The sequence below is a fragment of the Erinaceus europaeus genome, chromosome 1 (genome assembly GCF_950295315.1).
Source record: "Erinaceus europaeus chromosome 1, mEriEur2.1, whole genome shotgun sequence".
Lineage (NCBI taxonomy): Eukaryota > Metazoa > Chordata > Mammalia > Eulipotyphla > Erinaceidae > Erinaceus > Erinaceus europaeus.
In genome coordinates, this window is record NC_080162.1 from 6,429,493 (window position 1) to 6,444,402 (window position 14,910).

At 39.1% G+C, this 14,910-nt stretch overlaps 1 protein-coding gene across 1 annotated transcript in view; it reads right to left on the reverse strand.

The window, feature by feature from the left end:
- The window catches only part of PCDH15 (protocadherin related 15), a 448,902-nt gene that overhangs the window by 157,856 nt on the left and 276,136 nt on the right, over positions 1 to 14,910 (reverse strand). Inside the window, exon 16 of the mRNA XM_060189089.1 lies at positions 4,062 to 4,178. Within this exon, the coding sequence (XP_060045072.1) occupies positions 4,062 to 4,178 (117 nt within the window). The remainder of the gene's footprint in view (positions 1 to 4,061; positions 4,179 to 14,910) is intronic.

Below are 14,910 nucleotides of genomic sequence, written 5' to 3' on the forward strand. Positions count from 1 at the left end.
GTCTGAAGGTCAAACCAGATAGCAAGGTCATTTAAGTCGGGAGTAAAGATGTCTGCCATCAGTACTTAGACTGGGCCACATAACTTAAACATCAAGTGCCTTTTGGTCTTTATCACTAATACATTTTAAACTTCCTTAAGTTAGGTCTTGCACTAACACAATTCTGTATGAGTATCTTAAGTCACCATGTTTACTTATATTCATTCAGTTCAGTATGTTATAATTTCTGTTTGAAAGTCTGTGTTCCATATAAGATTCCTGATATATATGGCACAATGATCAGTATAGAAATGGTATTCAAAATACCTGCTGAATACAATTAAATGAATATTCTAATAGGAAAGTATTTTATACCTGTGAAAGCTTACTTGAAAAACAGACACAGGTAGGAAAGAAGGAAGGACCTAAAGAAGGGCAGAAAGAAAGAAGAATGGAATGAAGAAAGGGAGGAAAGAAGAAAGAGAAGATGGAGGGGAGAGAAGTGACTGGCCCCGGCAAAAATGAGTTAAGTCACAGGTTCATGGAAATATAGCGAAAACAGACTTGCTAGCTTCTTCCAGCATGGAGACCTCAAATATCACCTTCTATATTCTTACCTTCAGATCCCTGATTATTAAACACACTGTTCCACTTTCTATCTTAATGCTTTTCAGCCACCAAGTTGCAGATGCTACCATGACAGCAACTTGACTTCCCTGGTCAGATGACCTCATCAATGTGTCCTGGAACTCCACCTCTCCAGAGCCCTGCCCCACTAGGGAAAGAGAGAGATGGGCTGGGGTGTGGATCCACCTGCCAACATCCATGTCCAGCAGAGTTCTGCACTCCATAAAGAGCTTTGGTCCATACTTCAAGGGATAGAGAATGAGTAAGCTTTAGTAGAGAGGATGGGCTACGGAACTCTTGTAGTGGGAATTGTGTGGAATTTTACCTCTCTTATCCCACAATGTCAATCAAATTACTAAATAACTAATAAAAATAAATAAATAAAAAGGTCACAGTGCTGGGAAAAAAAAAAAGAACAGGAAGTGGTATAGTGTCTGGAGCACTGAATTTGCAAGCATGAAGTCCTGAGTTCAATCCCTTGCATTGCAAGATGCCAGAGAGATGCTCTCATTCTTTCTCTTCTCTTTCTTGTAGATAAATAAGTAAACAAATATTTTAAACTACAGAGAAATTGCTTATTTCACATTCACCATGTCTACTGGGGTATTCAAGGTAATCAAAATGGCCTGAGTGTTTTATAGCAAAGCAAAACTGGGGAAGGGAGGAGAAAGATGGGGTGGCGAGGCTCTGGGGTCCTCACGTAGGATGGTGGAATAGGGCCTCAGCTAGAGAAAAGCCTGTCGTGTGGATGCCTATTGCAGGGATATGAGAAGTTGTACGTTTGCATCCAGAGTTGCACGATAATAAATCAGTAACCCTCACACACACACACACACACACACACACACACACACACACACACACACACACAGTAAGGTAGAAAAGGAAAGAATGACTAACATTTTCTCCAGAACCAAAAATCACATCCACAAATGTTTTAATACCCTCAGGTAAAAAAAAAAAAAAGAGAAAAAAAAAACTCTCCAGTCTTTAGGTCCATGATTGTTCAACAACTTGTTTGGCTTTGTATGTTAACTCTCTTTTCAGCCACCAGGTTCCAGAGGCCAGCAGGATGTCAAACAGACTTCCCTGGACAGACAACCCCACCAATGTGTCCTGGAGCTCAGCTACCCCAGAATACAACCTACTAGGGAAAGAGAGAGACAGGCTGTGAGTATGGATTGACCTGTCAACACCCATGTTCAGCAGGGAAGCAATTACAGAAGCCAAACCTTCTGCATCCCACTATGACCTTGGGTCCATACTCCCAGAGGGATAAAGAATAGGAAAGCTATCAGGGGAGGGGAGGGGATGTGGAGATGTGGTGGTGGGGATTGTGTGGAGTTGTACCCCTCTTATCCTATGGTTTTGTTAGTGTCTCCTTTTTTAAATAAATAAAAAAAACTAAAAAAAAAAAAAAAAAAAAAACCCTCTTCTAAGTGAAAGTTCATTGCCTCATGTTAACGTTATAGTTAAGACCTTGTAGCCACAATAGACATTGCAAATTGTCACATGTTAAGCTGGAAAGTCTTATGACAACCATTCACCCTTTACTAAGTGTAGGGGATTATGTAAATCCTATCTGTGTGGGCAAAAAAAAAAAACCGAAATTTCTAGAGTCAGTGAAATAGCTCACTCGGTAAGTGTGCTGCCTTGTCCTGTGTGGGACTCAGATTCAAACCTGGCCCACACTGAAAGAAGCTTCAGTGATGTGGTCTTCCACTTTCTCTGTCTTCTCTGTCTCTATTAAATCAAAAACAAAAACCAGCTAGGCACACATTATCACTATGCTTGAAGACCAAGACTGAGCCCCTGCTCCACACTTGCGGGGGCGGGGGGGGGGGGGACTGGGCTGGTGTGGGGGGACAGACGGGGCTGGATGGGGGGTGCTCGCGAGTGGTCGAGCAAGTCTGCAGCTGTCCTATCTCTTTCTCTCCCTCTCTTTAGCCTTCTTCTCACAGTTTCTATCTGTCCTATCAAATAAATGAAATGAATTGAAATGAAAAAGGAAGAAGATGACAGTGAGGAGTAATGGATTCCTTGTGCAGTCACCAAGCTCCAGCAATAACCCTGGTGGCAGTCCAAATAAAAATTAAGACAAAAATAAAAGAAAAAAACATCTGAATCACGCATAGAATTTGGATATTTTATTCTACAATGGCTCACTTAATATCTTCTAGATTATACCCTTCATAGATTTAAAACTAATTAGTCTTTATAATCTGGTTTGAGAATAATAAATACTTTCTGACTATAAATCTTTTAGTTTATGCATATATTTTGATGCAGGTACTAGTTTATAGTCCATTTAATGCAGGTACTAGTATATAGTCCGTTTAATGCAGGGACTAGCGTATAGTCTGTTTAATACATTAAGGAAATTTTATCTCACTGCTGCTATAATAATGTTTACACTGAAAAATAATTCAGGGTAACAAAAAAATAAAAAGGCCAGCTCCCGAATGCTAAAATAACTTACTAAGTACGTTTTAAGCATGTACAGTTTTTGAGTCCTAGATTTACTACATCAAGTATTAAGTGATACTCTAGAGTTTCCTAACAAAATAGTCACATATGAATAGAAAATGCCCCAGCTTTGAGCGTGGCCCCTCCTGAGTTAAAGAGCTCTTTACTTCTGTAGCCTCTCTGTCTCTCTCTGTGCCCGCCTTCCTTTCTGTCACCCACCCTCTTCCCCTCTCTCTCTTCCTCCTCTGCTTCCCTGTCTATAAATAAACAAATGCATAAAACTTGTCAGATTAAGCCAACACTACTGGAAACAAAGAATTCAAGTGACAGTGATTCCAAACACAGGTGATTCAGTCCACATATATTAATCATCCATGAAAGATAGTAGCAAAGGGGGTCAAACTGTAGCGCAGCGGGTTAAGCGCACGTGGCACAAAGCGCAAGGACCAGCTTAAGGATCCCGGTTTGAGCCCCCGGCTCCCCACCTGCAGGGGAGTCGCTTCACAGGCGGTGAAGCAGGTCTGCAGGTGTCTGTCTTTCTCCCCCCCCCCCCCCCCCCGTCTTCCCCTCCTCTCTCCATTTCTCTCTGTCCTGTCCAACAATGAACAACATCAACAATGGCAATAGTGGTGGCCACAGCGAGGCTACAACAACAAGGGCAACAAAAGGGGGAAAAATGGCCTCCAGGAGCAGCGGATTCATGGTGCAGGCACTGGGCCCCAGCAATAACCCTGGAGGCAAATAATAATAATAATAAAAAAATAAAAAGAAAGTAGCAACTAGTACATTTTAACATAATGAAAAGCACATTCCTGAAGTCTGATAATAATTCCATGAAATACGGTCTTTCTCAGTGACCACATCAGGGAAGACACAGTTGAACAGAATGAAACAAACCACCTGTGCGGGCATGGCAGTTCAGTCCCACACAAGTGCACAAGTTCTCCTCACTACACGTCAGAGCAGTGTAATCAGCGCCTTCTACTCACAGGAGGGTCCGCATCTTCAGCATAAACAGTTGTGATCGGGGTCCCCTTGACAGCATCTGGAGCCACCATCCCTTTGTAGATGCGTTTACTGAACACTGGAGGATAATCGTTCATGTCCTGGAAAACACGATTAGGAGCTCAGTGTGGCCACAGAAACCAGGCGAAGGGCGCGTTTAGGAGGCCAGCTTCACTTCTTCACATTTCGCAGCCCGTTCACCTCAAAGCCACTATTGTCACTTGAGGATAGCATCCCAGAGGGCCTGGTGGACGTGCTGGTAAATAGGTAAATAGCAATGGGTGTGATATTCACTATGCTAAACCATTTCACCTCGCATTCCACAAAACCCACCTTCTGGGGGCTCACTCGAAGCTTACATTTTTCCCTAATGGTGCTTTTTGATGGTATGTTGTAGTTCTGAGTTCGAACACAGAGAAGACAGAATTTTGTTAAAAGTATCATTCAAAGAGATAGATGAAGATTTTTTTTTCTTTGTTGGGATTAAATTTTAAAGTCTCTTAAAGTTTTCTTCACAACTACAAATACTTTAAATGCTTATCATAGTGATATGATTAGAGTATTAAAATATAATCTGAGAAATATTCCTTGAGTCCATTTTGCATATTACAAACAAAAATGGTTAAGGATTTTTTTTTTTTCTTTACAGCACTCGGTATGACATGTATTCAACAGGCTGAGATGTCCCTATAAACACACAAAACACAATTTACTTAAAGACTTGTTTTCAAGGTTAATTTAAATGTATGTTTTGTCGTTTCTCCAATTCACTGATATAAGTACTGTACCACTCATGTAGTCAGTCAAAGAAAACTTTATCACTTATTAGGGACACAATTTTATGTCTGCTTTTATGTGCCAGGAATTAGAGACACCGTGATGATCCAAGAAAAATATGTCTCCAACTTCATGCTATTTTGTTGACATTTGACAGATAAAGAGCCTAATTTCATAGATAGGCCAGTGATGTTTTGCCTAAATTTGTATGTGTATTTCATAGAACCCAATTAACAGTTGGGACCCTTAGGTCAAAATCTTTTCCTCGATTTTTTATATTTTATAGAAAAATCAGTATGATTCTCTCAAAAATGGTACTTACTAATAGCGTCTAATTTGTTTTTAAAGTTCACTTATTTTACAATCATTTTCATACTGGAATATTTGTGTCACTTTGGGTCAAGTATATTTGAGCTCAAAGCTAAATGTTTAATCATAGTTCTCTGGAAGTCATCTTTTCCTCACTTGATATTAAAATCTCATGAAAGAATAATCTACATAACCTTTGATATTTTCTCTGACATAGTCATTTTCCTTTACAATGGACATTGGAAATACATTAACTGATTCTAAACACCTCAATGACAGGAGGTCAGGCTAATTATCAATTACAATCAAATAGAGTTAGCCTTTTTTTTTCACAGTAAATTTTATTTCTGAGTTCTGAGTATGCAAAAACACCTTCAGACTTCAATAAAAAGTAGGTCATGTTGGACTGTAAGCAGAATCAGAAACTGGCTGTAATTTTCTGTTTTGTATGCACAGCTTCTTTGAAAAGAAGACTCCCTTTCGAAATTAGGAGCTTTAGAATCTCAAGAAGTGATATAGCTTAGAAAACACAGATTATCTCTAATGAGGTAGTTGCAGATATTGATCTTGGGGGTTGCTGGCAGGGGGTATATTTTTGAAAGATTTGAATGCATATTTTCTCCTCTTTTCAAGAGTAGTCATTTATTTAATAACTGAATCTATATAACTAAAAGAGTGGGAATTATTTTGTGCCCTTAAATTGAAACATCAAATATTTAGGGGGGGAAAAGATAGAATCCAACAATATACATATTCTGCATATGTTTTAAAAATCACATATACTCCGTACGTTTCTCTGAATTTTCTTCCCCCACTCCGAATGGGATATTTTTATGCTAATCTTAGAAGGTATATGAAGAGAATTTTACTTTTCAGAAATAAATGTGAGATTTTTTCCCCAGTATGTCATTCAGATTCTAATAACACTATATGCACAAACCGTTTTTATTTTCCTCCAGGGTTATCATTGGGGTTCTCTGCACTATGAATCCACTGCTCCTGGAGGCCTCTCTCCCTCTCTCTTTCCCTCTCTCTCTCTCTTTATAATATAGGATGGGGAGAAATTGAGAGAGGAGGGGAAGACGGGGTAGAAAAAGATAAGACACCTGCAGACCCGCTTCACTGCTTGTAAAGTGAACCCCCCTGCAGGTGGGGAACTGGGGGCTTGAACCCGTATACTACGGCCTGACCCACGGAAACTTTTTTAAAATTTATTTTCGCTTTTGTTGCCATTGTTTTTTATTTTTGTAGTTATTATTGTTGTTGATGGCATTTGTTGTTGGATAGGACAGAGAGAACGGAGAGAGGAGGGGGAGAGAAAGACAGACACCTGCAGACCTGCTTTACCGCCTGTGAAGCGACTCCCCTGCAGGTGGGGACCCAGGGGCTCAAATCAGGATCCTTATGCCGGTCCTTGTGCTTTGCCCAGCATGTGCTTAACCTGCTGTGCTACCGCCTGATTCCCAAACTTTTTTAAAAATTATTTTTATTTATTTATTTGGGACAGAGAAATCGAAAGGAGAGGGAAATAGAGAGGGGAAGAGACAGAGAGAGACACCTGCAGCCTTGCTTCACCACTCATGAAGCTTTCCCCCTGCAGGTGGGGACCAGGGGCTTGAACCCGGGACCTTGCATACTGTAATGTATGTGCTTAACCAGGTGTGCCACCACCTGCCCCCCTTTTTTTAAGCGCTATTGAACTCACAAGACTCACTCAACTGACCTTGCATGGCGGATTTGACACCAGTGAGACTTCACAAACCTAAGGCTGTAAATAATTGACAACTATTAAACAGTATCCCTTCCTTTAGTTTGCTTGCTGCTGATAGGCTGAAATAGAACCCAATACAATGAAGGTACCAGTATTTCTTTGAATGGTGCAGCAGACACATTTTGGAGTCATAATCTTTTATTGTGGTTAGGATGAACATAGAGTTTCAAACAGATCTGGCAAGATGGATTTTTTCAGATGAGAAAAGTTATTGAAATGCAAAGTCAATGTGCATAGTCAGTACTTGTGATTCAGGGATGTCTGGGGACAAACATACACAGATCTGCTTCTGTACAAATCCTTTCTGATGCTGCAAAGGTAGGTCCTGTTCTACTGCCCATTATCCACTAGAGGGCAGTCTTGACAAAAATATCATTAGCCTTTCCCTTCTGATTAATAATTTTATCATTAAGACCCATAATAATACGTTTTTTGTGGTTGTATTTTTTATGAGTCTGAATAAAAATCAGTCTGCATGTTTCTAAATCAAAGCATATTCTCCGTAAAAAAGTAAAGAGAGAGAGAAATGACTCAAGTTTCAATTCTGTAGAATTTAGGCTAAAAATTGTTCTAGATAAAAGACTTTTTCCTGATAAAACAGTAAGGTGGGTTTACTCTGGTCATCTCTGTATAAATTGCAGAGGATGATGAAAGATGGTTCTTAAGCTCTTTAATTAGTCTGTACTGAGACAGAGATGCTGCTCTACAATGATTGCCAGGCTAGCTTTCTGGGACAGAGACCAGGAACTTGTGGCAGCATGGTAATACAATTCTTTATTCATGCAGGAGCCCCAGAGTCCGGTGTGAGCACAGTGGATTAAGCCACGTGGTGCCAAACCACAATGGCCGTCTCCTGCTCTGCACACCAGCCCTTCTCCAAGTCAAGACTTAGGAAAGAAAAGAGAAGAGGGTGAAACCAGGAACAGAAGTGGACTTTGTAGGGTAAAACTGGAAGTGGCAAGTTGGGGGAGATGGCTAGGAAAGGAGGTAGAGAAAAGAAAGATTTGGAAGGTAGAAAGTGTCCATTGCAATGGTTGCTATGGTTTTAAGTGGTGGAATTAATGTGCCCTGCAGGCAGGGCAGGTCTCAAGGTAGAAAGAAGATAGATCAAAGAGATGGGTGGGGAATCTTTCAGGCAAAACAATGATTATGTAAATAGGCCATAGTGTCAGCAATGGAGGATGGAGCAGGGGGGCTGCCCTACGACAAATGATTAACATTTGAATTATCCCTTGTAGAAAGGTTTGGCTTCCCCACTTTCTTAGGGCTTATAGGCCAGTTATCTTCCATTGTTTGACTTACTACACAAATAAATGTCTGTTACCAGTTCTGATTTTTCACCTCAATTCAACCAAATACTCTTTCTTTCTGTCACGATTGTAATTTCTCAATTCATCTGCTCCCTTCTATCTGCTGCTCCCTCTTGGTCTTGATATTCCTATTCTTATACTCCTCTTTCTTATCTTGGGGTTCTGCACAGAATAATTTTAAAAAAGGTCATCCTCCCCTGGGTCCATGCTCCCAGAGGGATAGAGAATGGGAAAGCTATCGGGGGAGGGGGTGGGATATGGAGATTGGGTGGTGGGAATTGTGTGGAGTTGTACCCCTCCTACCCTATGATTTTGTTAATTAATCCTTTCTTAAATAAAAAAAAAAATTTTAAGTCATCCTCAAACAAGAGAATCTTTCATCTTTTTCTATTTTGCCTGTGTCACTCTTATATAAAAATCATACATTTATTTAAACTTTATTTATTTTTTTTTTGCCTCCAGTGTTATTGCTGGGGCTCGGTGCTGCACTATGAATCCACTGTTGCTGGAGGCTTTTTTCCCTTTTGTTGCTCTTGTTGTTTATCATTGTTGTTGTTATGATTATTGTCATTATTGTTGGATAGGACATAAAGAAATCAAGAGAGGAGGGGAAGACAGAGAAGGTGAAAGACACTGGCAGACTTGCTTCATAGCCTGTGAAGCGACTCCCCTGCAGGTGAGCAGGAGGGGGCTTGAACCAGGATCCTTATACAGCTCCTTGTGCTTCGTGGCATGTGCACTTAACCCATTGCACTACCGTCGGGCCCCCTAAACATTTTTTTTTTAATGAAGGCTTGCAATTGAAGCTTTTTTCTTGGCTGGCTAGAATTATATGTATGGAGATGTTCAGGATTCTTGGGGGAAGGAGTGCATTTCTCATGTGTAAGTCAATTGTACTTTGTCATCAATAAGTAATATAGGAAAACATATTCAAACTCTCTTAGTATCACAAATATTGATAAAATGTATTCTATGTATTAGGGAGACCAGGGATACCAATGGTATTGTTACTATGTTCCAAGAGAGAATCACTTCTGTTTTAGAGAGTAGAGTTTAGTGTGAGGAAAGAAGTTAAACAGTATAAAATATAAATATCTTGAAAAAGGAAGTATATTGGAGCCCCCAGCTCCCCACCTGCAAGGGAGTTGCTTCACAATGTGTGAAGCAGGTCTGCAGGTGTCTGTCTTTCTCTCCCTTTCTCTGTCTTCCCCTCCTCTCTCCATTTTTCTCTGTCCTATCCAACAATGACAACATCAATAGCAATAATAATAACTATAACAATAAAAAACAACAAGACAACAAAAAGGAAAAATAGATAAATAAAAATTTAAAAAAAGAAAAAGTACATGGATATATTGAGTGTAAATGGCAAAGAACTTAACTAAGTTGATTTCATTTATGCATTTATTTATTTAAGATAGAAGCAGAAGAGTAGAGAGGTAGAGAGAGAATGAATGAGATCAGAGCATTGAAGATCCCTTCTATGCCATGAGGCCTGAGCTTAAATCTGAGTGGCAAACACGAGCAAGCAGCACACTGCTCAAGTGAGCTATTTCACAGGCCTGGGACTACATTTAATGCAAAATGCATCTTACTTATCTAAACAACTGCTCAGTCATGCAGACATCCTGACAGATCAGACATCCTTCAAGATTGATAAATGAGAAGAGGAAACAGTGCAGGAGCTTGACGAGCCCATAGACCATCCGGTATCCCTGAAATGGATTGCTTCACCGTGTTTTTTAAAAATGTTATTTATTTATTATTTATCAATGAGAGGGACAGAAGAAGACAGAGAGAGAAAAAAAACAGACATCACTCTGGTACATGTGCTGCTGGGGATTGAACTCAAGACCTCATCCTTTAGAGTCCAATGCTATACCCACTGCACCACTTCCTGGACCACCCAAATATCTTTTTTTTTTTTTTTTTTTAATTTAGAGAGAAAATAGAACATCACTGTCCCATTTGTTACTTGTTTCTTTTCTTCTTTTATTTTTCTTCTTTTTCTTTTTTTTTTTCCCCCTTTGGTCTTTCTTATTGTTTCCAGTGTCAGGAATTGAACCCAGAACCTCAAACATGAAAAGTATGATGACATGGGCTACTGAGCTAACTCTCCAGGCTCAAGAGTGTGTTGCCTCCTGGAATTTTTCCAGATGCCTTGCACAGTGGTCAGTTGGAAGAATATGCACATATTCTCAGCTCAGATCTTAGAGCAGATATAATTCAGTACCACTCCACTTCATACTTTCTCAAACTGTATACGAATTATATACATGTGAGTCAGCATATGGCTTATTATTATTCTACATCAAGTATTATGCTGGATGCATTGGATTGCTGACTTGCCATAGAAAACAGACCTTTTTTTTTTTTTATGGTGTAGCTTACATTCTATAACTTGTTTTTTGTTTGTTTGCTTGGTTTAGTTTTTTTTTTTTTTTTTTTTTTTTTTTTACCAGGACACTGCTCAGCTCTGGCTTGTGGTATGGTGAATTGAACCTGGAATTTGAAAGTCTAAGTCATGAGAGTCTCTTTGCATAACCATTGTGCTATCCAATCCTGTCCACTATAACTCAGTTTTTAAGAGCAGATTATTCTCTGGAGTTTATGCTTCAGAAAGTTATTTTCACTTTCCAGATATCAGTATGATCTAATTTAGTATTACCAACTCTTCCTAGATATTTACAAATGTACAATGCAAATGGTCTTATTACTCCAATGTTCTATAAAAAGTTTGTGATAGAATAGATTAATGTGATTATAACTCATTTTATTTTGAATCCTTATTTGTCATATATCTATGTAAAATAAATCTCTGTGTAGTGTATGATTAAACCTGAGTTTTATTTCTTTTCTTCCTTGCAAATGTTACATCAAATTTCTCATTCATATTACTATTTTAAATGAATTTGATAAGCTAAGTATTAAACAATCTTTATTTTTTTACAAAAGTAGTTTCTTTTGTTACTAAGGAGCTCTTCCTGTGGTGACTATTTTTGGTAGAAATATTTCTTATCAAATTCCATGCAATTAAGTTACCAGCAAAGTATCTTGTCAGTGCTTCAAGTAAACAAAACCAACAGCAGAAAGTTAGTGAGCCTGGTAAGGCCTGTATTTGTGAAGAAAGCATTCCATCAGTGAAGAACTTCATACAGGCTTATGTAAAAGCTTTAAATGCTGGAGTTGGTCGCTAGTGCAGTGAGTTAAGCTCGCTTGGCGCAAAGCACAAGGGCCTGCTGAAGGATCCTGGTTCTAGCCTCTGGCTCTCACATGCAGGAGAGTCGCTTCACAAGAGGAGAAGCAGGTCTGCAGGTGTCTGTCTTTCTCTCCCCCTCTCTGTCTTCCCCTCCTCTCTCCATTTCTCTCTGTCCTATCCAAAAACGACGACAACAACAATAATAACTGTAACAATAAAATGAGGGCAACAAAAAAGGAATAAATAAATAGCTTCCTATCCACTATTCCAAGCTTTGGGTCCATGATTGCTCAACAATTTGTTTGGCTTTGTATGTTAACTCTCTTTTCAGTCACTAGGTTCCAGATGCCATCTGGATGCTGGCCAGGCTTCTCTGGATTGAAGACCTCACTAATGTGTCCTGGAGCTCAGCTTCCCCAGAGACACACCTTACTAGGGAAAGAGAGAGGCAGACTGGGAGTATGGACCGACCAGTCAACGCCCATGTTCAGCGGGGAAGCAATTACAGAAGCCAGACCTTCTACCTTCTGCAACCCACAATGACCCTGGGTCCATGCTCCCAGAGGGATGGAGAATGGGAAAGCTATCATGGGAGGGGGTGGGATATGGAGATTGGGTGGTGGGAATTGTGTGGTTTTGTTAATTAATCCTATGGTTTTGTTAATTAATCCTTTCTTAAATAAAAAAAAATAAAAAATTAAATAAATAAATAAATAAATACAAAAAATATAAAATAAAGCTTTAAATACTGTCTCTATGTTAATATAAAGGTGTAGTCAGGAAATATGAAATGAAATTTTAGAGACTAAAGTCTGAAATGGAGAATAAAGCTTATTTAGTACACAGATTATTTGTACTATGTTTACTGACTCCAATAAGTTATTCCATACATAAGTACATGAAATAAAATGAATCACCCACTACACAGGTGGTTTAGCAGGTAAAAGGGTTAGATTTGTATACATGGGGCCATAGATTCACAAACTATCACTGGGTTGAGGAGACTGCATAATGGTTATGCAAAAAATGAATTTCTGTTCTGAGACTCTGAGGTTTCAGGCTGAATTTCCAGCACCCCCATATAAACCAGAGCTGAGCAGTGATCTGGTATGTCTCTCTCACTAAATAAAATAATTAAAAAAAAAATCATGATAGTGGAGAAGGACTTTAGCTGGGGTTGACAGTATTTTGCAGAAAATTGTCTAATTTTTTCATATGTATCAAAAACTCTAATGTAAACCATTAATTTTCTCAATAAAAAAATTATAAGCAAAGAAAAATGTTAGGAATATTGTTGCCAGGGAACTGGTTCATCCAGAAGAGTGCAGAACTTCCAAAGCTAAGACCCCCTGGTTTCATCCCAACGTGGCATACCCCAGAGCGGTGCAGTTATCCACTCTACCTCCCCCCTTCCTTCTCTCTGTCTCAATAAATAAATATTTTTGGTATTAGGAATTAATCTGCCATTGCTTTTGAGACACTGTGGATGGAACTAGAAGACATCATGTTAAGTGAGAATAGCCAAAAAAGAGGACAAATACTGAATGATCTCACTTATAAGCAAGACTTGATAAATAGGGACTTGATAAAGAGGGGCCAGCTGCTGGGGCACCTTGTTGAGTGCACATGTTACAGTGCTCAAGGACCCAGGTTCATGCCCCCAGTTCCCACCTGCAGGGGGAAAGCTTACAAGCAGTGAAGCAGGTCTGCAGGTGTCTGTCTTTCTCCCTATCTCCCCTACACTCTCAATTTCTGGCTGTCTCTATCCAATAAATAAAGATAATTTTTTTTAAAAATTTAAAAAGAGAAAAGAAGAGGAGAGAAAAGAAAGTGTGTGCAAACAAATATAAACTTAATCGAGAGCAGCCATGTCTAAGCTGATAAGAGTACTTAAATCTCCATTCTTAATGGCCGCATCCCTCCTGATAGAGCTTATAATATATGAGTGAGTTTTTACCTTTGGAGCAAGGTCATTATATATACAAAATATTTCCTCCTTTGTCTCAAACACTCATTAAGTTGACTTTTTTTTTCTTCCTGTTTAAATTTGTTGAGTGTTCATTCCCACTAGATTGTACATACAGGCAAAAGTAGACTAGGGTAAGATAAATATAAATTTTCACCTGTTCCAGAGTCATTGAACTATAATTACTTCCAGGTGAGTCTTACTGTAGTGCTTGTCATCTCTTTAACAATCATGACATCTTTATAATTGTCATACTCATAGACCCATAGCCTTCTAGAGTATTTTTTTTCTTTTTATAAAAAAACACCTTTCTAATGCCCTATCATAACAGTGTGGCAAAATACTGTTTCAAATTAAGATTTCCAGCCTCCTGGATACTTGGTAATTCTGCGCTGCCCTCTGATTCTTCTCCAGGATACCAGAGCATATAAAAATATTGTCTCTGGAGTCCGGTGGTAGCACAGCGGATTAACTGCATGTGGCACGGAGCCCAAGGACTGGCGGGGTGGAACAATCCCGGTTCAAGCCCCCGGCTCCCCACCTGCAGGAGAGTCGCTTCACAATCTGTAAAGCTGGTCTGCAGGTGTCTATCTTTTTCTCCTCCTCCCTGTCTTCCCCTCCTCTCTCGATTTCTCTCTGTCCTATCTAACAACAACAAAAACAATAAAACAACAAGGGCAACAAATCACAAAAAAAAAGGATTGTCTCTAGAGAAAAATACAAACAGAAAAGCAGGTTAACAGAAAAGATTTTGATGTTTATAAGTTCCTATTCCTACAGAGAATTTAATGTTAAGTAAAATTTGAAATTCCTAAAATATATATTCCAATATTTCTGAAAATAAATAAACTGTGAGCCCTACAGAAAGAAAAAATTCAGATTAGCAAAAATCTGAAGTTCTTTTGCATATATGTGAATGGAACACAATTTCCTTTTCCAATGCACTTTCGAGGGGATGACAGGAATCCAGAAAAGAAATGTTCTCATGTATCTCCTAGCAGATAAATCTATGTCGAGGGTAAAGAAAGAGTTGTTATAATACCTGTGTCATACTTTCAGGATTATCTAATTTAAAATAATAGCAACAACAGGGAGTCGGGCTGTAGTGCAGCGGGCAAAGCGCAGGTGGCGCAAAGCACAAGGACCGGCATAAGGATCCCGGTTTGAACCACGGCTCCCCACCTGCAGGGGAGTTGCTTCACAGGCGGTGAAGCAGATCTGCAGGTGTCCTATCTTTCTCTCCTCCTCTCTGTCTTCCCCTCCCTCTCTCCATTTCTCTCTGTCCTATCCAACAACAACAACAATAACTACAACAATAAAACAACAAGGGCAACAAAAGGGAATAAATAAATAAATAATAAATATTAAAAAAATTAAAAAAAAAATAATAATAGCAACAACAACTACAAAGATCTCGGACCAATTAGTCTTAATATCAAGAACATTAGAGAATGTACCTACATGTTAAGTGTGTTTTAGCGTATGCTAGTGTTTTTTATCA